This window comes from Aquila chrysaetos, chromosome 10 (genome assembly GCF_900496995.4).
Source record: "Aquila chrysaetos chrysaetos chromosome 10, bAquChr1.4, whole genome shotgun sequence".
Classification (NCBI taxonomy): domain Eukaryota; kingdom Metazoa; phylum Chordata; class Aves; order Accipitriformes; family Accipitridae; genus Aquila; species Aquila chrysaetos.
Window position 1 is genome coordinate 31160048 of NC_044013.1, and position 22881 is coordinate 31182928.

Sequence of the window (22881 nt, forward strand, 5' to 3'; positions counted from 1 at the left end):
ATGAAACCAAGAATTACTCTCTTAGGATCCATCATCACTGTCTGCTTAGTCGGGGCAATGGACTCCTCCTTAAATAGTAAGTTTCTGTTCCTCCTTCAGCTGCTACTGTGCTTGAAAGGGTGTGAGTCAAAACTCAGTCTGACTTCCTAGTTAGACATAGCTCCAACACAAATTTGAAATAACCTGTAGATTGACCTGCTAACAATGAAGTCAATACCTAAGAAACTTGTCTAAGGAAATTGCCTTTTTAATCAACAGGTCTTCCAAGCACATGATCATCATTTTATGACAGGGAAACTGGGTGAGATCATATATTTGGCTCCTTCTATGCATTTCCCTTCTCACAGGGAAGAATAGCTTCAAAAATGAGGGTGAAAAATAACTCCCTAAAAGTCTCCCAAAGCCGTCAGAGCCAATTCTATGAAATGGATAATAAGCTACCACTTTACAGTCACTTCTTGTCCTGTGACTTTCAGGACCTCAGCAATGGGATGAAGCAGATGAGCAAGAGAAGCACAGATAAAGGTGTCCAGGTAGCACTAAACACACAGTGGGAACTACATGTAAAGTGAATGAGTGCACCTCAGCACCCAGCGATGGGGTGGGATGTGTAGCTCCTGGTGTACATTACAAAGTATCCTCAATTTCTGCTTTTTCTTCTTTTTTTAGTAGAGGACTCAGAGGTACTATCAGACTCCTCTCTTCTGAGCAGCATTAGTGAAGCCAGGCAGCTGGTAGACACAGCATATTTACATGCCCGAAAAAGGTGAGTCCTTTTTGCATGAGACCCCCAACATTATAAGGAAATAAGAGAAAATATGTGTGTTTCTTCTGCTTTTCAATGCATATTTATTATAGAAACGTCTTTGTTCAAGGGCTCTCCCTGTCATAGCTGGAGAGACCCTTTTGCCCAGTTTGTCTGGATTCTAGTGTCCTGTCTCAGTCCCAGGGCCACCCTTCATCACCCAAAGCTATTTCCTTCTCACCTACATTGCCATGGGCACCTCTCAGTAGTCTATAGTGGTATGGGCACACTGGACACATGTTGCATCCTCTCCTGACTGCTGAAGTTCTGCCCCTCTCCGGAAGGACCACAGTTGTGCAGATAAACACCCTGTCACAAACAAGTCTCGGTGGAAGCCAAACCCCAGGTATCCCTCCATGTATTGTCCCAAAAGTCTGGTTCCAGGAAGCAGGATGCTCTGGGGAGGAGTCTCTCTGCACCCACCCTGCAGAAGGTTTTTCATTGTGCAAGAAGGAGCCATGGGACCAGGAAGAGATGCAGCATGGCCAAGGTTGTCTCTCTGTTCACAGAATATATCTTGTGACATACTAAATGTAAAATTTTGTCCAGTCACTGAATAAGTTTTCCACTGATCTAGCTTTCCACATGATATAACAAAATTTATTGTGGCAAGGACATAATGCAAACTTGAAGTAGGGATCACAATGATTTGTTTGCAAAAATCAGTGCAAAGTGCAAAGATGATGACCAGCCAGCTTGTCCTAGGTGAGCAGAGCCTGCCTGGGACCCAGCAGCGCTGTCACATCTAAGTACACCCAGCCTACCATGACAGAGGAGGTCTGATTTCAAAGAAGGTGTTTCATGGGACTCTCTTATGTTCAGCTTAAAGAGAAAACTAGAGGAAAATGTTGCCAACCCAATGGATTTCCTGAAGCACTTAAAGGACCCAGCAGGAAGAACGAGATCTGCAGTCCGTGCTGCCGATTACTTGGAAACTACTTTGAAACTCCTCAAAATAAAGCTGCGTCTCTCTGGGAAATGGAGATGCAATGTTACAGGTAATGTGGTTTAGACCAAAATGTCTTACAAACAGCTAAGAGCAGAAAATCTACCACAGCAGGAGTGTCAGAGCGCAGCTCTGCCATGATCTAAATAACTGGTGATAAAACCCTTCCCCACAACAACCCCCGGTGAAGAGACTTTAAGCACGCTCAGAGGCAGGTCAAACCACCTGGTGTTTTATTCATCATCTTTGGCAGTGCCTGTCTCATATCTTTGATGATAAAAACAGCCTAACAATAAGTGTGATAAACCTGGGACAAAAAATGTGTGGAATGCCAGGAGAGTCTGAGCACTGAGACCGCTGAGAACAGAAGTCTATCTTCCACTTCTCATCCTCACACCCACCCGCCCAGGTTGTAACACCCTGCAGGGTCATAATTTTATTCCCAGTCTAGGGTAAAATGTTGCTGGTGACGATGCTCCCCATATTCCCCTGGAAAGTTGTTCTATGCCAACCTAGTTTCCCTAGCCCAGAGGTGAGAGCTGATCCACAAAAGGGTTTAGGCACTGAACAATTAAAATCCTCATGTTATATATACACAGCTCTGACTCAGACATTGACCTAGAATACCAAGAAGCTAAAATAAAAATGAGTAAGAGCAGATGTTATTTTGCACTGTTTCTCTTGCAGACCTCCTAGACCAAAAACAGAAAGAGATGATTTCCAAAGAAACGGGCTGTGACTATCAGATTCGTTCCATTAAATGCCCAAATCATGACATTTACCGGACCATTACTGGGGAGTGCAACAACAGGTAGAGTTTGCGTGTGGACAAGGGGAGTCCCAAGTCTGTACTTTGACCCAGGATAGATGGCTTAAGGTCATTTGTGTAAGTAGCTTTCATCAGGGCAAGAAAAGTGAAATGCTCATTTTAGTGGTCTCTGTAACAGATGTTTCATTTCTACCTACGCCTGGCAGGAAAAAGATGTCGTTTCTTGAAAATTTCAGGTTTCAGCCCATTGCCCTCCATGTGCTGCTTTGGGTGAAGGAAGGGACTTCTTGGAGTGGGGGGAGGTGAAAAGTTGAGGAAAGCAGATTTTGGGGCTATGAAAGCCACCCTCTCACTCCGCTTGAGGCTCCAGGAAATCACCCCTCCACTCTTCTGTAGCATGGATAATACAAATTTCCCCAGAATGGTTCGTATGAAAATATTCAGCTATCAACATATCTCATCTCCGTGGTTGCTGTTGTGATGCATAAGGATGGGAATTAAATAAGGCACTAATTCTTGGCTCTTCTAGCTTCATGTATTGTGTATCCTTATGCAATAGCTTCCCTCCTGGTTCAAACTGGGGATCATATATTTATTTCCTTGTTAGCTTTTTTTTTGACCAGAAGATGGCAAAATTTCTAGCCTAATACTTGGAAGTCAAGGCTTGCTGTCCTGTTCTGCCATAGACTTGCTGCCTGGTGTGCTAACTCCAGCCCCCAAGTCTGAGTGGGACTCGTATCTGATGTGCATCTGGTATGAAACAGATGTGCCAGATGTGAAGACATAGCACAACTCTGCATCACACATGCAGGGAGCTCACATGGTGCTAATGTTACAGTCAGTCTGTACATTTACCTACAGACCCCAGAGCCTTCAGCGACCCAAGGACAGCAGTGTCCATGCTGACTTTTAGGCTCCAGTTAGTTAGGGTTGTCCTTGGGCTTGCTAATCTAGTGGGTTGCCAGTGAGATAACAAGGCACTCAGAAGCGAGGGGACTCTGTGGTATGTTAACATTTTTCCAAGGATCTTGCTCAGCTTGAGATGGACACCATGGGATAGCACTTGAATATTTTGCAAAAATCTGCCTGCAAGGACAGTAATAGCAATCAAAACAAGAGCTGTGGTGATACTGGGTTCTTAATATTTGATGTAATTGCCTCAGCTATGGCGTGGCTGAGTCCTGCACATGGGTTGGGGCAATCCCAAGGACAAATACAGGCTGGTCTATGAGTGAATTGAGAGCAGCCCTGCAGAGAAGGACTTGGGGATATTAGTGGATGAAAAACTGAATATGAGCCAGCAATGTGGGTTCACAGCCCAGAAAGCCAATTGCATTCTGGGCTGCATTAAAAGAAGCATGACCAGCAGGTCAAGGGAGGTGAGTCTGCCCCTCTACTCCACTCCCATGAGACCCTACCTGCAGTACTGTGTCCAGCTCTGGGGGCCCCAGCATAAGAAGGACATGGACCTGTTAGAGCGAGTCCAGAGGAGGGACACGAAGATGATCAGGGGGCTGGAGCACCTCTCCTATGAAAACAGGCTGAGAGAGCTGGGGTTGTTCAGCCTGGAGAAGAGAAGGCTCTGAGGAGACCTCATAGTAGCTTTCCAGTACTTAAAGGGGGCCTACAAGAAAGATGGGGAGGGACTCTTTATCAGGGAGTGTAGTGATAGGTTGAGGGGTAACAGTTTTAAACTGAAATAGGGTAGATTTAGATTAGATATTAGGAGAAAATTCTTTACTGTGAGGTTGGTGACACACTGGAACAGGTTGCCCGGAGAGGCTGTGGATGCCCCCTCCCTAGAAGTGTTCAAGGTCAGGTTGGATGGGGCTTTGAGCAACCTGGTCTAGTGGAAGGTCTCCCTGCAAGGGGGACAGAGGGGCAGGGGGGTTGGAACTAGATGGTCTTTAAGGTCCCTTCCAACCCAAACCATGCTATCATTCTATGATTGCAGTTTGAGAGGTTCTGTGTTGGACATGGGGAAAAACTTGCTGAAGGGGCAGCCTTGGCACAGGTCCCTGCAGAGGTGGAGGATCTTCATCCTTGGAAGCTTCCAGCCCTCAGCTGGACAAAGGCATGGCCACCCTGATCATTGATGATGGCCCTACTGTGAGACTGATTTTGTGTGGTGCAGCAGTGGAGGCAGAGGTGCTACAGAGATTTAAATGCCAAATAAAATTAATATAATGGCATGAGAAATCTTTTTAAAAAGATTTTGTCAAAAAAGTTCATTTTTCTCTGCAGTAGTAATCTTGATATTATTTACTTCTCAGTGTTTTCTGGCTATTACCTCTGTTACCAGAGTAATCAGACACGGATTAAAGGGCTGCAAAACGTTAGTCTCTACAAGCCTGTTCATTTCTGAAATAATAACCGGTGTTTGCTTTTCTTCTTGTGATGCACCAGAAAGCATTCTCATCTGGGGTCCTCAAACCGTGCGTTTGCTCGCTGGCTCCCAGCAGCGTATGAAGATGGTGTGTCTGTTCCCAGAGGAGCAAGTGAAGGAAAGCTGTACAATGGATTTCCACTCCCGCTGGTGAGAACTGTTACTCTTGTCCAGATAACAGTAGTGGGCACTGCCCTCGCTGCATCCATCAGAAATGAAACAGTGGCAACATCTAGAGTCTAAATTGCTTGATCCTTTCCTCTGATCTCAGGTGCTAATTTGAGGCTTGTTTTCCACAACTGAGCTATGGCTTGGGGGGGTATTTTTTTGTGGAGACAGACATGAGCAAAAAGGTTGTGAATACTTTACTAAGCAGAGCATGGACCACATAACATTTTTAGAAGTGTGCATCCCAAGGTTTGATGCAGACAGCACCACAGTGTCTCAGATACACCAGGATGTTTATACAAACCATAAGGCTTGGGTGTTCCTCAGCCATCTTCTTGACTTTCTGGATGTGTGCACGTACATCAGTTTCAGCCAGGAAAGGCTTTACATGAAGATGGGCTTGGCTGACTGACTGTGGAGTCACACCTGTTTTGATAGAGCTGGTGCATGGCACGGGTCTGTTTAATGCCATAATTAACTGTTATGAGCTTATCTAAGATTATCTTATGCATGATCTCATAGTGGGTGTTATACTGAGAGGTAAATTCACCATGGTAGAGATAGTCACTCATTTTCGTTTTGGTTTTCTGCAGGTTCGAAAAGTGTCAAATGAAATTGCTTGCACAGCCAACAAGAACGTCACTCAAGATCAAGAGCTCTCTCTTGTCTTCATGCAGTGGGGCCAGTGGGTCAACCATGACATAGACTTAGCCCCTTCCAGCGGTGCAGGAGCAAGCCCAGAGCTTCACTGCGAGAATGATTGCGCCTTCAAGTCCCCTTGCTTCCCAATTAAGGTACCCTGACTTTCATTCCATCCCACGCTATCTTAAGACAGTAAAAATAAAACTCCATGACTTTCTGAGACATTGCTTATGTTTGTTTGCTTTAGTTTCCCCCTGATGACCCACGGATGCTGAGGTCGAACTCTTGCATGCCATTCATCCAATCGGCATCCATGTGCAATCCCAGGACATTTACTCGTGAGCAGATCAATGCTGTCAGCTCATTCATCGATGCCAGCACGGTGTACGGCAGCGAAGACTCTGTGGCAAAGAGTATTAGAAATCAGACAAACCAGCTAGGTTTGATGGCTGTGAACCAGAATTTTACTGATGCAGGGCTGGAATTATTGCCCTTTGAGAACAAAACAAAAAGTATTTGTGTTCTCACCAATGAGAGCATGAACATCCCCTGTTTTAAAGCAGGTAAGGTGCATCTGTGGAGTAGTTTTCAGTGGCCCATGAAGTCAAGAAGGATCATTATGGTCAGGTGTCTGATCTGTCTTTATATTTGCATGAGGAGCTGCAAGACATGATTGTGTAAGGTGAAAGACATGAGACCCTTCCCCAAATTAAAAAAGAATAATAATTGTACAATAATTGTTTAATTAAACATGAAAATTATTTTGTTTTAGTTTCCCAAAAGAGTTACAGCAAATCATCCTCCCTTTAAAAAGTCATTTCAAAGGTAGGAGATATTTTCAATAGAGTAACCACCAGCATTTAAAACTTCTCAATGACTTTTCTTCCCCCTCCTGCCTATAATTCACCATTCAGTTTCCAACTCAATCACTACTAACAATTAAATGCTCTTAATCAATTTAGTTAACTCTTCCTGGTACCACATTCTAAATTTTTAATATTTCAAATATCCCAACCTACATCAGAAGACAAGTCTAGAATTTTGTCTGAAATGTAAACAAATTGATGACTCAAAACACAGAACTTATTAAAATAGGAAGTGATCCATCATAAGCACAACATTAAAAAAAATTATAAATGTGAAGCTTGCAAAGTCAATCATAAGAATATAGAGTGTTCCCATTGCACATTATTTTCTCATTCCCTGCACACAAGAACTCCCTGCTGAGTGAGGAGATACTCAGTGCTTCTTCCGTCAGCTGTCAGAGAGTCTTCACTGCATCCCCTCCAGTTTTCTCTCAACATCTCTGCTGAAGGCACATTCACAGACCTCTCAGAGGTGTTTACAACTTGAGTGAACTGAGACAAATTTTCAATTTCAATTTTCAAAATTGATATGAAAGAAGATTGTATCCTTGAAGTATGAAAGGAAGGCAGACATGAGATTTTTTTTCAAACTGAGACATTTACAGCTGCTTCATCACCACGTGCAATATAGTTTAAATTTCCCAAAGCCTCTTCTCTAATGATTTTGGCTAAATGGTTTGGACAGAGAATGTTTTGTCTGTGCTGGAAAGAAATATATGGCATGAATAATGACTGCTAGGAATCTTAAGCATGAGCATTACTGCCAGTAACACTGACTCTTTTAACACAAAAACCTGCTGCTGAAATAAAAAGCAATTTACAAAATTCCTAAAGTATTTTCATTTGTAGGTGACAAACGGGTAACTGAAAACCTGGGACTTTCTGCACTGCACACTGTCTTTCTACGCGAACACAACCACCTGGTTACAGAGCTGAGGAAATTAAATCCTCACTGGGATGGAGAAAGGCTTTACCAAGAGAGTCGAAAGATTGTAGTTGCCATAAACCAGGTACTGATCACTGCTCACTGTTTATCATCCGCATAAGATGATAGGAATGTTTTTTCCTCCAGGAAAAGGAGGAAAACCATGCTTTGCAGACCTAGTGGAGTTATTTGTGGGAGTTGAAAATTGTGAATAAGGATGCTCCATCTGAGACAGCATGGTATCCGGAGCTTTTTTATCCATTATTTTACCAATTTATCAATTATTTATTATAGTAAATAATTTTAATATATTACACCAAACTCATGCCATTGCTACAGCTCTTTTTTCTGAAGATCTTAATGAACTCTGCTACTGGATGGAGAGTTCATGTTCATGCTCTGCACCTGACTTTGATGGCATTTCTGCTACAACTGCTGACGACTTGCTCTGCTTTTGTGCTTTTTCAGATAATAACATACAGAGATTACCTCCCACTTCTGCTTGGGGAGGAGACCAGAAAGTGGATCCCTTTGTACAGTGGCTACAATGACAATGTGAATCCTACAGTCTCAAATGTTTTTTCCCTGGCTTTCCGATTTGGTCATACGTTAGTACAGCCTTTTGTATCCCGTCTGGATGACAGTTTTCAGCCTTTGGGTTCATTCTCTCGTGTCCCTCTTCATTTGACCTTTTGCGCCACATGGAGAATTATAATGGAAGGTAAGAACATGGGGTACCCAGCAGTCCTGGTCTGGTCCTGAAGCAGACATTCAGGTGGAGATCAGCTGGTAAGACACATGAGCCTAGACTCCCAAAAATTCTTTAGCTCCATTTATTTAACTGACCTCACATGAATTACAGTGCCATTCAACTTGGAAGGTGCTCATGACATGTCTACCCAAGGGGCTGCAAACAAATCGGTGGTCTGCTAAATGTGGGGCAGCAGGACAGTCCTGCAGAATTGTCGCCAAACAGAGCCTAACATTGGTTCTGCATTGTACCCTGGCAAAGGACCCTTGCCAAAAATCATGTGCTGTTATACTCCAACCATTGAATGTTATCAAGCACCAGCTCCTCCAGAACCAGCCACATTGGAGCAAGATTTTGCATCAGACTATGCAGTTCTGTACCTTCTTTTGCACAGTTTTTCAGTGCTGTCTTCCTCAGTTCACTGCACGATAATTGCATTCATATTCTGAGCATGTCACTAAGTAACCAGAATATGTAACAGATTAAACCACCTTCTCAAGTTGCTGTACATCTCAGCTCAGCAAGATCCGACAGCGCGAGCATTGCACTTTCACTCAAATAGTGCAACTGCTCATGCTGTTGCAGGATGCATGAGGCTTATGATGCCAAATGTCAGTCAATTAAAATTTAGGTCAAGCTAAGCTGTTATATCCCTCTGTAATTAGTAGGCATTGCCAGAGGGTGGTCCATCCAGTTTAACTGAGCTAAGACAGCATAATTGCATCTTACTGGTGGCCATCTCTCTTCATGACTCCAAAGGGAGTTATAGGATCCTGCTCTTATACAGCTGATATGTACAGGCATGAATCTTTCTAAGGAAGACAAACGTCTCTTCCAAAATGAGTTATCTAACTAATTACGGAAAACATACCAAATTACACACATGCAGCCAATTTTCCTGTGTTTTACTAATACTGTCTTCTTAATGGCTATGAAAAAGACATAGACAGACAGACATTAATTGATTCTATCATTGTATTTAATATTTTAATAAATAATTGTCAATTAATAGCTAATTATAAACAAAATCAATTGCAAAACCTAAACCTTGGACAAAGCCCCCTGTATCAGTACATGCTGGGGACTGACAGGCTAAGGAGCAGTTCTGCAGAAAGTGACCTGGAGGTCCAGGTGGGCAACAAGTGGATTTAGGGCTGCAGAAGGGAAGGCTGAGGGATGGAGGTGGGGAATCTAGTTACTAAAGGGAGGCCTCATCTACTGGCATATGCAGGTATGTACCTATGCACTAGTATATGTTGAAATGGAAATATGGAGCTAGGTGAAGCCCACACAGCCCAGAGTAGAAAAGACATCTCATGCAGCACTGTTTCAGCTGCACAAAACGGACCATCGAAGCTGGAACTTCATACAAAAAGTCTTTTCCTGGTTTGGAATGGATGCAGGTGGCATTGATCCACTGATACGGGGCATGGTGGTTGATCGTGCAAAACTGATGAAACAGAATCAACTGCTTGTTGAGGAGCTCCAGAACCACCTTTTTGAACAGACAGAGATAATGGGTCTTGATCTAGCAGCCCTGAACATGCAACGGGGAAGAGATCATGGCCTTCCAGGTAAGGAGACACAAGTCCACACGTCCTGTGAACAATACTCTTTTTTCTTCTGCTGTTTATAGTAGTTCTGCAAATGTACTAAGCTTTTTCCATACCAATGGGAAGAAACAGTACCTTGATTTGAAGGTAAAGGATGGATAGACAGTCAAGCTCAGGGAAGAAAAGGTCTCAGTATTATAAAGATCTTTTTCTGAGGGATTTAAGACAAGGACAAAAGGCTTGGAAAGCAAAGATGATAGTTGGGATAATGTAATAAAGAGGGGTAGAAAAAATGGTGTATTGCAAAGAGAGGTCGTGTGGGGTACAGAAGGTACAGATGCAAACAACCAAGTTCAGCTTTCATGTGGGCTAGACAGACCATCTGTGCTTTGTTCTTTGCCCATCAATGCTTATTTTGTGTCTTCAGACAACCCACAGCTTTGAGCAGAAGTGGCTTGCACCCACAGGTATGATTGCCCCCAGGCGCTGGAGAAGAAGGGGTGCTCTTGAGTTAAGCACAACCAAATGTTGCTCTTTTCTAGGACTTTGATCCTAGAAATATTCCCTCCCCAAATGGCAAAGACTGGAGCATTCCCCTTCAGCACTAGGTAGCTCTAACCAACAGAATGCAATGAACCTGTAGTTGTGTGCAAAGACAACCCAAATTGTGTGCATACAAAAAGGACTGTTGAAAACATGGCATTTATGGTAACCGTCTAGACAATAATGTCTTCCAGATCCTTTAATGCCATGAGAAGAAGCAGACATTGCTCATGGGCCAAGAGGTCTGTTTAGCTCCTGAGCCTAGGCAGATGGTGGGGAGACATGGGTCCTGATCAGCCACTGTTCCTGCTTTTGCAGGTTACAATGCCTGGAGGCACTTCTGTGGGCTCTCCCAACCTCAAAACGTAGATGAATTCTCTGAGGTGCTAGGCAATTCCAAACTGGCCAAGAAGTTCATGAAGTTGTATGGGACACCGGACAATATTGACCTCTGGATTGGGGCAATCGCAGAGCCCTTTGTTCCCCAGGGCAGAGTTGGACCCCTCCTGGCCTGCATCATTGGCACCCAGTTCAGGAACCTGCGTGATGGGGACAGGTAGGTGGCCCTGAGAGCAAACCTTTCCCATGGCATTTATTATGGGAAAAAATGCTGACGTTTCATGTGACACACTAATCCAGCCCATCTCCAACATGCCAGTGAGTGCTCCCAGCAAAGCTCAAACTTTGATTTTAGCCCAGTTGCCGAAGGAGTCTTTTTTGCAGCCCATGTCGTTGAGGAGCACCAGCTCCAGGCCATGGGTTATCTGCAGTAGTCTTTGCCTGAGGTGACATTTGCTCTCAGGGTACAAAAGAGGAGGCTCAGTCACTGCAGCCCAGCAGCCTGGTGATGCTGTGTGGAAGAGGCAGGCTCTCTGCACTGGCGGGTAAGTGGCAGAATCCAGACCTGGCCACACTGGAGACACCTCTTTCCAAGGGGGTGTGCCTGCTGCCTGATGAATCAAGGTGGATCTGAGCAGAGACTCACCTTGCTCAGATTCCCATCTTGGGAAGTAACCAGCACCAAATGCCTTCAAGGAGACTATAAACTGCTTCTGAAAATATCATTGCAGATTCTGGTGGGAGAAACCAGGAGTTTTCACTCCGCAGCAGTTGCATGCACTGAGAAAAATCTTACTGTCAACAGTGATCTGTGACAATACTCATATCAAAAAGATACCCAGGGATGTGTTCAAGATCAACAGTTATCCGGAGAACTTTGTTGACTGCCATGAGATCAACAAGCTCAACCTCTCACCCTGGAAAGATGAGCCTCAGAGTGGCACAAAAGGTATGCAGTTGTTTGAGGTCTGTCAAAAATAATAAATGCCCTACAAGGTCAGACTCTTCCATGCCTAAAGAAATAAAAGAATTAAGGTCATTTCAGTGACTCTGCCCCCAAAAGACCTTGACCATCCCTTCAGCCCCACTCAGACACCACTGGAGGCAGAGATGCTGTTAGCCTAGTCTCCTTGCAATCCATCACCTTCGTCATCCCTTACTAGACTGCCTCTTTCTCTTCAGCTAGATAGGAAATCCCTGAAAATCCAGTCTGTTCTGGCCCTTGTGGATGTGTCCTCTAAATACCTTATTCCAGGACAACTGGAGTCTTACTTCACAGGAAGAGTGTCCATGAGGAAATTAATTGGAATTAGCCAACCTGCTCCAAATTCATACTCTGTTGCTCCAAGCCCCTGCTCTCCCCTTGCCTTCCCTAAAGCTTTAAAGCATTTTAAGGTATATCTGGAGTTGTTTTGACACTGTATGGTCTGACACACCAGTAGTTTAACACACATAGTCAGAGTTTATGATGTACCACATCCTGAAAGACAGTAAAACAGTGTCTTCATTTAAGAGATGTGGACACTAGCTGTGTCCTCTTATTGATACGCTTTTGGCATAGGCTCTCCCAGTTGAAAATGGTGTAGGGAGAACAGAGACTTGCAGAAGACAGGTATGACCTGAGCAGAATGGACTGGGTTGGATTTTTTCCTTCTGGCAACCCATTTATAGATGATCGCAATACCTGGGGATCACCTACTCTGTCCTTCTGCAAGGCACAGACCACAAAACATCTCCGTGCAGTTCCTGTATTGAGCTTGATTAACTGTATTTGAGAGAGACACTGTTGTTTAAGACAGACATTTGCACTTGATGGAAAGGCTAAATTATGGTGACGTCACCCCATTCTTTAGGAACCAAGTCCAGCTGATGCTTGCCTTCTTGATACGATAGAGGCTTCCTGATTTCTTTTATTAACTTAGTCTTACGGTCAGTAAAACTTGCTGAGCCGATTCCTGTGGCTCTTTTATCACCAGTCTGGGAGGAAGCTGAATTGTGTTTGCATAATCCAGAGATAGTGAAATCTCAGGGTGTTAAAAAGCAACTGCTAAAAGTTTAACCTTTTCAAGTGCCAAGAAATTGCCCCAAAAGCACTCATCCAAAGGGTGTCTGATGTTAGGTCACTGGAGGTACCTTTTGACAAGGCTGGAAGTACTGCGGTGTCTCAGAGGTACAAGGATACAGGGGTGACCTGGTACTCAGTTACCCATTCACCAGTGACTATTTTAAGCTATGGAGTCAAACAAAAATGTGGGGAGAAAAACTGTGTCCCGGAAACATTTTCTGCCTCTCAGTAGCTTTTTCTGCTTCATTGACAGTTTCTAATTCTGCTCATCAGACCAGCACTGGAAACTCCTAATGATGGCACTGAGCTGCTCTTGGGAAAGTGCTGCCTGTACATCATGCTCAGCTGACTGCTGTCGACTGAACCTTGGCACATGATTTCCCAGACAGGGGCTCAAGACTATGTCTACTGTTTTATTTGCTGTACTGTAATTTTTATATCATTTATTTGTAAAAGCTTCCAGTAATGTAAGTCTTCAGGTGGAAAGGTAATGGCATTTTATTGTCTGTTGCCCTAAAAAAATCTTCAGAGGTGGGCAAGAGCTGGTTAGGTGCTGGATGCTTTATGACTCTCTAAAGGCACAATCAAGACAAATTTTTTACTTCCCATCCTGAATGGGTGTCAAATCTGGAGGCTGGTGTGCTTGCATTTAAAATCAAATTCCTTATCCTTTGTACCTGTTCAGAAATTAGCAAGTTCATGTAATCTTTATCAAAGCTTTTCTTATCTCCTTCTTGTTTTGCACAAGAGCGCAAACTGTTTAGGCTGTTTCTAATTAGTAGTGAGATTTCAGTGTTTGAAGACACTGGAGAATGGCAGCTGCATCTTGAAGCCTAGAGACATCTTTTATTTAAATCCTATAGTGAACATGTGTGTGTTTGGGTGTGCTGGGCAGTAATAAAATACATTGTATGCACTCACCTACATTTGACATCAATTCTGGTATGTCAAACGTGTCCAAAATATTCTTTGGCTATGCTTCATAGCTAAACGTATCAGCATAAAAAAGCAAACCATAAGCTGGCTGGTATGTAAACTACAAGAATTAGGGCTAAAAAATAATCATCTGGCTGGGATGATCACTCCCAAGACCCTATGAAGTCAATAAATAATGAACATGTAAAAATCATATTAAGTTTCCATCTCTCCTTGGCACAACTGGGAGGGAAGGAGGGGACAGGGAGCAAGAGGGTGGCAGCCTAAGATAGACTCATGAGAGAAGCTTGTGGGTAGAGTAGGTGCCTCTCTGATGAAGACTATTAAAGGACATGCTTGGTAAAATCCCATGGCTACAGCATCAGCATACGTGCTTTGCCATGGTGGGGTATGCTGGCAAGTCATGGTCAGCCCAGCACCCCACGCTGCCCACCCATGGCCCAGGGGGTCCACAGGAGACCTGCTGGATTGCCAGGACCCCAGGTGAGTGATGGAGCTTGGGGACCATGCTGCTCCATGAGTCCTCAGCACATGGGGAGTGGGGAAAGGCTGCGGTGACCCTGGGCAGGGGAAGGCAAGACATCATCCTCTGACACATGACAGGGCAAAACCAGGCAGTATTCAGAAATCAGGAGCTGCAGCTCCTGGAGTGTATTTGAGTTGAAAAATATATAGGTCGTGTTAAAAACCATGAGGTTATCAGTGCATGGCAAGGATATTAAGCAACACATTTCTGCTGTTTGCCTCTGGTTTCTGAGTGCGCAGGCAGGTTCACCTCACACTTTCAAGATCTGCTCAACCACTGAAAGCAAAATCTTGCTTTGCTTAAAAGGAAGGCTACAAAAAAACCACCAACCCCTGCAGACACATGTAAGGTCTTTAATTCCCCTCTCCCAAATCTGCCTTGGCTTTCCCCTCTTGTGGCAGAGGTACCTCCCAATTGCTCCCTACAGAAAGAGGTAGGAGACGGTGCCTTCTGCTGAGTGTGCTTCCAGGGAAATGCGGCAGCCCTCAAACTCCAAGACAGCCACTTCCCCAGGCAGGATGGTCACAGGCTTGGGATAAATGCCTCCACCTTGTTGGTTTTGAATAGGAAAATGTGATTATAAGCATGCAGCAATGATCACAGGAAGGGTCCAGCTCTGCCTGGGGTCCAGCTGGAGAGAAGTTCTCAGGGTTACAATTACAAAGAAATGTCCAGCTACCCACCATGTGTCTGTCCATGCAGGTGGCACAGTTCTCTGGAAGGAACATGGCAAGCCTTTCACCAGCTCCACTTACAAGCTTTTCTTCCTCTGTGGACATTTTGCCTGTCTCTGCTATATCAGGGTTGCAATCCATGGTTGTCTCTGCTGCAAGACCTTCTTGTGGTTGCCATGGTCCCCGCCCCACTGCTACACACACAGCTGGAGCTGGAAGATAGGACCACTAATGGGAAGTCCCATTTGTCATTCCTGATATCCCCTGATAGGCGGTGAGCATGGAGTCACGGACATGCTCAGTGAGTTTGGGAACATCGTGTGCGGCCAAGCCAAGGGTTTACACTTCTGGCAGGATCTGGATTATGCTTTTTCCTGGAAGAGTGAGATAGGAGGGTCAGAGAGGGGCAAGAAAATATGCGAGTGGTGTAGAAGAGCAAGAGAAGACATAGCAGAGGGATCAGTGCAAACCAAGGAACAAGACAGAAACAAAGGGAAATGCCCTCTTTTCCACACCAACAGTGGTGTAGCAACCCAGCCATGTCCCAGATGCACACAGCAAAAAACCAAACCAGGCTTTTCCCATCCACAGACACAGCAAAAATCATAAATACAGAAACAACTGAATCTCTCCCCAAATACATCCAATGCAATGATTCATATAGGAGAAGTTGTCACAACAGAAAGACCTCAGGGTCTTTCTAGATCACAGCAAAGAGAATGAGATCGCTGTAATACCACACATCCAAACTGACCATGCTCTGATCTACGTATACCAAATTCAGCAGAGTCCCCCCTTCCAGAAACATACTTTGGGATGCAGAAATTGCACCCAGGACTCCCTGTTTGGCCAAGGTGTGTCATACTCCTTTTGGGAAGCATCTAAGCAATGGACTGGTGCAAACAGGAAGAATATACTGGGGAGCTATCATCATGGTTTTCTGCTCTTGCACCCAGTGGCCCTTGCTCTGGCCAGCAGAGACGAACAGTGCCTGCACAGACATGCACCTGCGGATCTAGGGACTGTCTGTGTTATTTTCTAACTTTCTTGCATGCCTTTACATGTGTGCTAGGAAATGAGATCCAGAAGTGTTGCTAGCAGAGCCATGCAAGGGAGGCAAAACAGAAGTGTAGATAAAAGCTTCACAAAAGAAGGCATGCTCCCTGCCTGCCATCTTACATCCAAAGCTAGGCTTGGTATCTCAGCAGTCTACTATGCTTCACTTTGTCCTACAGAAAAAGCTGAGTGATGACAGGGCTGTGCTGAAAGTGTAGGTCTGTTGCGGTATAACAGACTTCCAGCAAGCACCAGACTTGCTCCATGCATGACAGTGTGCACACAATAGACACAGAGTTGGGCTTTCCAGAAGCTCATCAGCATGCCCAAAGCCACTGTGGACATGGTGAACTGTCCTGACCTGAGGATCAGCCTGCTCAATGTGCAGAAGTCTTCGCCACATGTAGCACCTCTTCAGAATCAGCCCTGGCAAAACTTGCAGGTGGGAAAAGTGGGAAGATACAGGAAAAGTTAACTGGTTCTTTCTCCAGCAGTGAAGATCCTACCTGTTTAACAGCAATTTGGAAAAGAGCTTAGAGGTCAGCTAACCACTAACTCCCAGGGTGAGGTTATTATAAAGACAAATGTACGTGCAACCAGAAATAGTCTTTCCTAAAAAGCTCAGGGAGGTTGTGGAATCTCCTTCTTTGAAGTTACTCCAAACTTGGCTGGAAAAGGCACAGAGAAAACTCATCTATCTTTAGAGTTGGCCTTGCTTAAAGCAGAAGGTTCAGCTGCTTCAGAGATCCCTTCCCATTGTGTTCGTCTCTGATTTCCCAGAGCAGTGCTTGGTCTTGGTTGCCCAACTGAGCAGGGACGTGATGGGGAGGAAGCAGGCTAGCAGAGCAGGGCTGTTGTCCCTGCTCATGCTCCTATCGACACCCATGGTGGGGAATACTTCCAGTACCAAAAGGCTTTTGTGTGTCGCCAATAGAGACAGGATAGTCCCAGCAGATGAAAGATTAGTAGAAACAGACAATGCAATGTTTAACATTTGCACCAACTCTCTCTTCCAGGTGTCTGCCTGGGAGGGGATGACTACACCCAGGCACAAACAATGGGAGAAATGAGAATGTCAGATGCAAGTCCTCCCCTTAGGAAACAGCAGGGCTGGCCTGGTGGGAGGTGGAAAGTGGCAGAAGCCCATTTTGGGATGGGTGTCAGTAAAGGAAGTGGAGGAACAGGATGGGTTACCTTTCTTTGTTGGAGTTTGAAACATTTTTTTCTGCATTTTTCTTCTGAAGCCAAGACTTACATAATTTTTTTCCCCATAACATTTTATCAGTGACTAGGAGAAATTTTTGTCACCATAAATGGATGAAACATGGTAACTGGGAGGACACACACTCTCAGGGTGACTTTTGCTGAAAGCTCCATGTTTGCTTTTGTTTCCCAACTCTCCATGCACCTGCAGATCCAAGGACAGCATGGTGGGGCCGGGGGCAGGACCTGCCCCTGGGCTCCACTGCTTCTCCATGGTCCCTCGTACAGGTATTGGACAAGGTGTGAGAAATCCAAGGGGAGAGGCAAAAGTGATGCCTGGAATCTCCCATTCCCTCCCCTCCTGAGAAGACAGAAACTACTGTTGTCTGGCTGCTATCTCCACATTGCACATGGTCCTCTGCCCACCCACCTCATGGCTCCCTCCAAGGACTGAGGTTGCACCAACACCTAGCCTGTTCTTTGCCCCAGATCATCCTCACCTGGTCTAAATCCCTTCTCCTTCTGGTTGTGGAAGTCACAGTATGAAGAGATCACTACAGGAATAATGGGGACCTGGAGGGGAGGCGGTCTACAGTGAATCTACAAATTTCCAGATTTCTCCCCCAAAACGGAACTGGTGTTCTTAGGTGAATCCAGCATCTTGCTGGTAATATCCCAGTCAGCTTCATAGTAGACACTCTGAGTTTTTGGGGGGATATTTAGATCATTTAACCATATCACCCAATGTCCTCGCTGTTGGTTTTTGTGTTTTCATCTCTGTATTTAGGCCCAACAATGCATGGATTGCCAAATTAGTATGCGCAGAGGCCTGTTCAGCAGAAACTCCTCCTGGGCAGGTCCAGGGTTCTTGTCAAGGTCCTCCCACTTTTTTCACAAGCTGAGTTGTGAAGGTTTTCCACTTGTCCCAGAAACAGCCCCCTCCTGAGCCACCTGCAAGCTCCTCGTGGGGTCCTGGATATGTGCTTGATCCAAAGGAAAGCCAGGGACCAGGAGCCACATAGCCCTGGTTGCTGGTGGACCATGGCAGGCATGCCAAGGGGCAGGAGGAAGGTGGCTCTCACCTGGGCTTTCACAGCCAGCTGGAAGGCCCCACGTTTGAAGGGCAACACGGAGCTACCATGACTACAAGTTCCTTCAGGGAAGATCAAGACGCGGAACTGCAGGAGGGAGAAGATACTGAGACGGAGGGACCTCCAGTTACTATTCTAAGCCACTGCACAGGCATACTCCCCTGGGACTGATCTGTCTGCTCCTGATCATGCAGAGACATCATCTTCCTCCACTTCAAGTACTTTATGGATGTTGCCGAAATCCGGAATAAAACTCCTTAACAGCAATGAGAAGTTAAGAAGCAGGCACTCCTTATTGCAGCGCTGGGCACACGGGGGATTGCTCCACCTAGCGTGTGCACCTGTCTGATTTAACTATGCAGGTTAAATACACACCTGTTATACATATTCACTAGATTTCCGAGAAATGTTATACATAATCATTAGTTTCCTGAGAAACTATTAACATGTAAAAGTCCTTTACGCAAGCACGTTGAAGGTCTCTGGTGGTCCTCAGAAGCCCTCTGGTGGTCTTCCATAGTCTTCCTCACTTGTCCACTTCTTGACCTCTTCTTAGGTGATTCTGCGCAGTACGATTCTTGCCATTATATTAGATTATACAAAAGTACATTCTATGTTAATTCTTTTTCTATGATTGGTCTTCTAATCATACTACCTTATTAATATTCTTATGTTAAAACAATCATTGGTCGATCTCACATAATCCATTAACCGGAACTTTGATCAAAGTAGGGTTTCTAAGCAACAGAACTAAGGTCCATAACGATTTCTTAAAACAAACCACTATAATTAACCAATCTGTGTTAGAATTCTATGGTTAACTGACTGTCAACAATACTTGTATTCTTATGATTATGCTTAGCACATTTTGTAATGTTCCTAAGTCTCTATAACTACGTTGCAAACTTCACACTCCTATCTCACGATTTTGTTTTAATCAAATCTTTATCAAAGTATTTGCAACATGGACACACAACACACTTGAACCCACCAGAGATGCTCTTACTCTGTTCTGCTCAGTGCCCAGCCCAAAGATCCCTTTCCAGCCACATCAAGGTTCTAGTGGCTCCTCACCAGAGTCCTCCCCACTCACTTTTTCTTTGTGGAGGGAGTGTGCCACCTCTATCAAGGTAGTGATAGACTCTTCCCTCTTCTTGTGGTCAATGAAAATGAGTCCTGAAAGCCAGCACGCTAGGCCGAAAGTGCCCATGTAGAGGATTTCCTTCTTTGCAGTGGGCACACAGTGACTTGGTAATACCTCGATCATCACTGGAAGGGGAGAACAAAGACAGAACAAGTTGTTATCTGCACTGAGGTTTCCTCCAAATTCTGGGCTACAGCCCTCTGCTCTAGGAGATGCCATGTGTGCAGCCCCCATCCAGCTTCACAGGATCGGAAACATGTTGGGAAAGGGATTCTGGGGGTCTCCAGACCAACCACCCACTTAGAGGAGGACTATTGCTGATGCTAAATAAGAGCAGCTGTGACACGGCTGTGGTCAACCAACAGTCTCATCCCCATTCTCTTGGAAAGGATGAAGCTGATTTAGCTTGAAAATACCTCTAATACCCTGGAGAACAACCCTGGCTTTAATACCCTGGAGATCAGCCCTGGCTTGGGACTAGCTGGTAATGGACTATGTAGCAGCCACTCCTGCTCCTCTGCCTGCAGTACTTGGGCCTTCGTACTACCCTCCCCTACAGACAACTGGGACCGGGAGCAGGAGGCGGGATCACCACATACCCATAATGTCAAGGGAGGTCTGGTCATTCAACATGAGGATGAAAGGTTTCTTAGTCCTGAGGTTCTCCTTGCCCTTCACCATTACCTTGAGACCAAAGATGTAGTTGAGGGGCAGGAATGACATACGCAAAAACCTGGAAAAAGGGAGTGGACATTAGCCAAAGAGGTGCTGAAATTGGGTAAAGGGAACAAACACCGTTCTTCCAAACCAGCCCATCTCACAGACTGCTCCTGCAGAGTAGCCTGTTTCTCCACAGACCCAGATTTGACCCATGACTTGGAGAAGAGCAACTAGTATGTCTCTTCAGCTCATCATTTCATTAGAGAAGACAAATACACCTAGCAGTTTTTCTTCAAGCCACATTAGACCAATGGCCTAGCAACTACAGCTACAGCAATTCCATGGATCAGCCAAATATTAGATAATGCCAAAATTCATAGTGCACCTGTTTGTACTCTACTTCCCTGCTCACCTTGCTGAAACATGAATACAGGCTGCAATAAACATGCACCCAATTCTGCTATTGCCCAGGCTCTGAAAAGAGAGATGATTTTGCCTCTAGGTGACGTTAGACTGCAATTCTGGTAGCCATATTTTAACAGATACTGGAAAAATAAAGAAATTAAAAAAGTCAGACACAAATGTCAAGAACTGAAGAAAATTTCTTAAAGCGAAAGGCTGATGCTTAGTTAGGAGATACCAACTCCCACTGCAGCATACAACAATGAATTAGTAAATCCTGCCTCTGCAGCACTTCAGGAGGCTACAAGCAGTATGCTGCCATCTAGCAGAGTCAGCTTTAAGCCCCCACTCAACCCACACCCCAAGTTACTAATGCCCACCGCTGCTAATCACATGTGTACACGCAGCTGCACAGTCTCTGGGTAAGTCCAGCAGCTTGCTGCAGAGGCAGTAACAGATGGAGAGAGGGGATGGGCAGCGAGGGGACAGGCTCAGAGACTGCCAGACCTGGGGGCACCAGGCTGTAATTGCAGTGATGGGGACAGTGACAATGCAGGTGCCAGCACTGCACCATGGTAATGTCTGTTCAGGTGGGCACTGGGTCAGAATAAAGCTGCAAAAGAGAAGAGCACCTGCAGAGGCTTTCTCAACACAACTTAGAAAGGGAATGATCGGCCACATGGAGGAGGCAAATACGGCTCTGAAGACCAGACAGGAGAGCTTTACTAAAAACAGCAAATTACTTTACCTGTGCATTACATCCAGTTTGCTGGCATTACTTAGTTTGTCAAATTTATGTCACCTTTTACATCCTTTGCTTGCATAAATCGTTATTCTATCAACTCAAATACAATACTGAAACCCACATCCTTTCTCTGAATTACAGGGCCTGTCAGCTCTTCACACCAATATACAACTAATTCCTTCCTGCTGCAGTGCAACTCCCAGGACCCTACAAAACAGAGCACGAGTTGACTCAATGCCCAGAGCAGAAAGAAGCCACAGGCAGCTCCATGTTTTCCATGTTACATCCACGAGAAACACTGATCATAATAACCAGAATGCTTAGGGTGAAGAGCCACAACTTGACAAGAAGAAGGTCATCTTGCAGAAGTGTCTGAATGCAGGATTCACCTGGTAAAGGACTAGAAACACGATGAACAGAAAAGTAAATGGGTAATGAAGGAGCAAAAGCTCCATCCTTCCATCCCGGAGTCAACCAGAGGAGCATTGCACAGCGCAGTTAAATGAGTCACAAGCGCCCAATGTTGTGGAGCAGAGTTTAGATTCCCTTGATCAGCTACATGTGGGTGGTGCAAAGCTGGAACGAGATTCAGGAGCAATGCTTCAGAAAGGCTGTGTTTGCTGCTCAGAGCTAAACTAACTGTGGAAAGCCAGTTTAGCAAGGGCACTCCAGCAGCACTGTGTGCAGGAGCTGGCTGGCAAGCAGGGGCAAACACGCGACAGCAAGGGTGCCTATGTGCAGGGGGTGTGTGGCTCTGGGCTGGTAGAGCAATGACTGCTTGGAGAGACAGCTCCCCTTTGACATGGCTCTGTGCATAGGAACTCTGAGAACTTTTAAGAAAATCTTTAATAGGAGGGAGCGGGATATGTCGGACAGCACAGACACCAGGCTGTCTCACTCTCTGTGCAAGCATTGAACTTCACCAACAAGTGAGCTGGCTGCAAGTTGTCCAGGAAATCAGAAATTAGTATTATGGAGGAGAGAAAGAGAAAACCAGTGATCCTAGCAGCCATCTCCTGCCCCATACATGTAGGCATTGGAGGGACCAAGCTGAGCAACTGGACATTCCTCAAGTAGAGTGGGAAAAGTGGCAAAAGTGCCACATGTCTAGACAAAAAGATAAACAAAGCAAGAGCAGTTACTCCTGATGTTTTCATGGCCAGAGGCAGGCACGTGTTTAGACAGCATCTACATACATAAGAAGTAAATCAGGAAAATGCAAGTATAACCTGGGAGTGCTCCAACTGCATTTCATCTCCTAAAACCACTGCATGAAAAGGATCTTTGCAGTAAGTGCAATGACTAGGCTGAAAAACAAAAGCTTCGTGATTCATCATTTGCACGACAGGCCTTGCTCAAGCAGCTGTCACTTAAGGGGAATAACAATATTAAATTCCAGGCAGGACTGAAAGCTGCAGATTCTCAAAAGGGAATAGTGCAAGGATCCATAAAACCACACTGAATGTCACCTGCAACCTAAAGAACAACATTAAATCCCCGAGAACAGTAAAATGGACAAGCCTCAGTAATATTACATGAAGAAACTGAGGAAAGGCATGATAATAAAGAAAGGCATTGCCTGTGCCTCTCACTCCTTTGGCTTAGTCAGGGACCCTTCTTCTCCTGTCTTTCATGGGAAAACTGGAGAGAAGTGACTGCAAGCCTTACTGCTCAGCTCTCTCAAGG

The 22881-nt window shown here is 45.1% G+C and overlaps 1 protein-coding gene and 1 pseudogene across 1 annotated transcript; one reads left to right on the forward strand and one right to left on the reverse strand.

Moving 5' to 3' along the window:
* On the forward strand, positions 1-13804 carry LOC115347673 (eosinophil peroxidase-like). Its single transcript, XM_030029250.1, has 13 exons — positions 1-76; positions 673-766; positions 1628-1803; positions 2439-2562; positions 4927-5056; positions 5668-5868; positions 5964-6279; positions 7432-7592; positions 7976-8228; positions 9662-9832; positions 10673-10910; positions 11425-11642; positions 13012-13804. The coding sequence occupies exons 1-13, from the start codon at positions 1-3 to the stop codon at positions 13050-13052; spliced, it is 2199 nt and encodes a 732-aa protein (XP_029885110.1). The 3' UTR covers positions 13053-13804.
* Positions 13805-14196: 392 nt separating this feature from the next.
* Positions 14197-21650, reverse strand: LOC115347674 (annotated as a pseudogene).
* Between the last annotated feature and the right edge of the window lie 1231 nt (positions 21651-22881).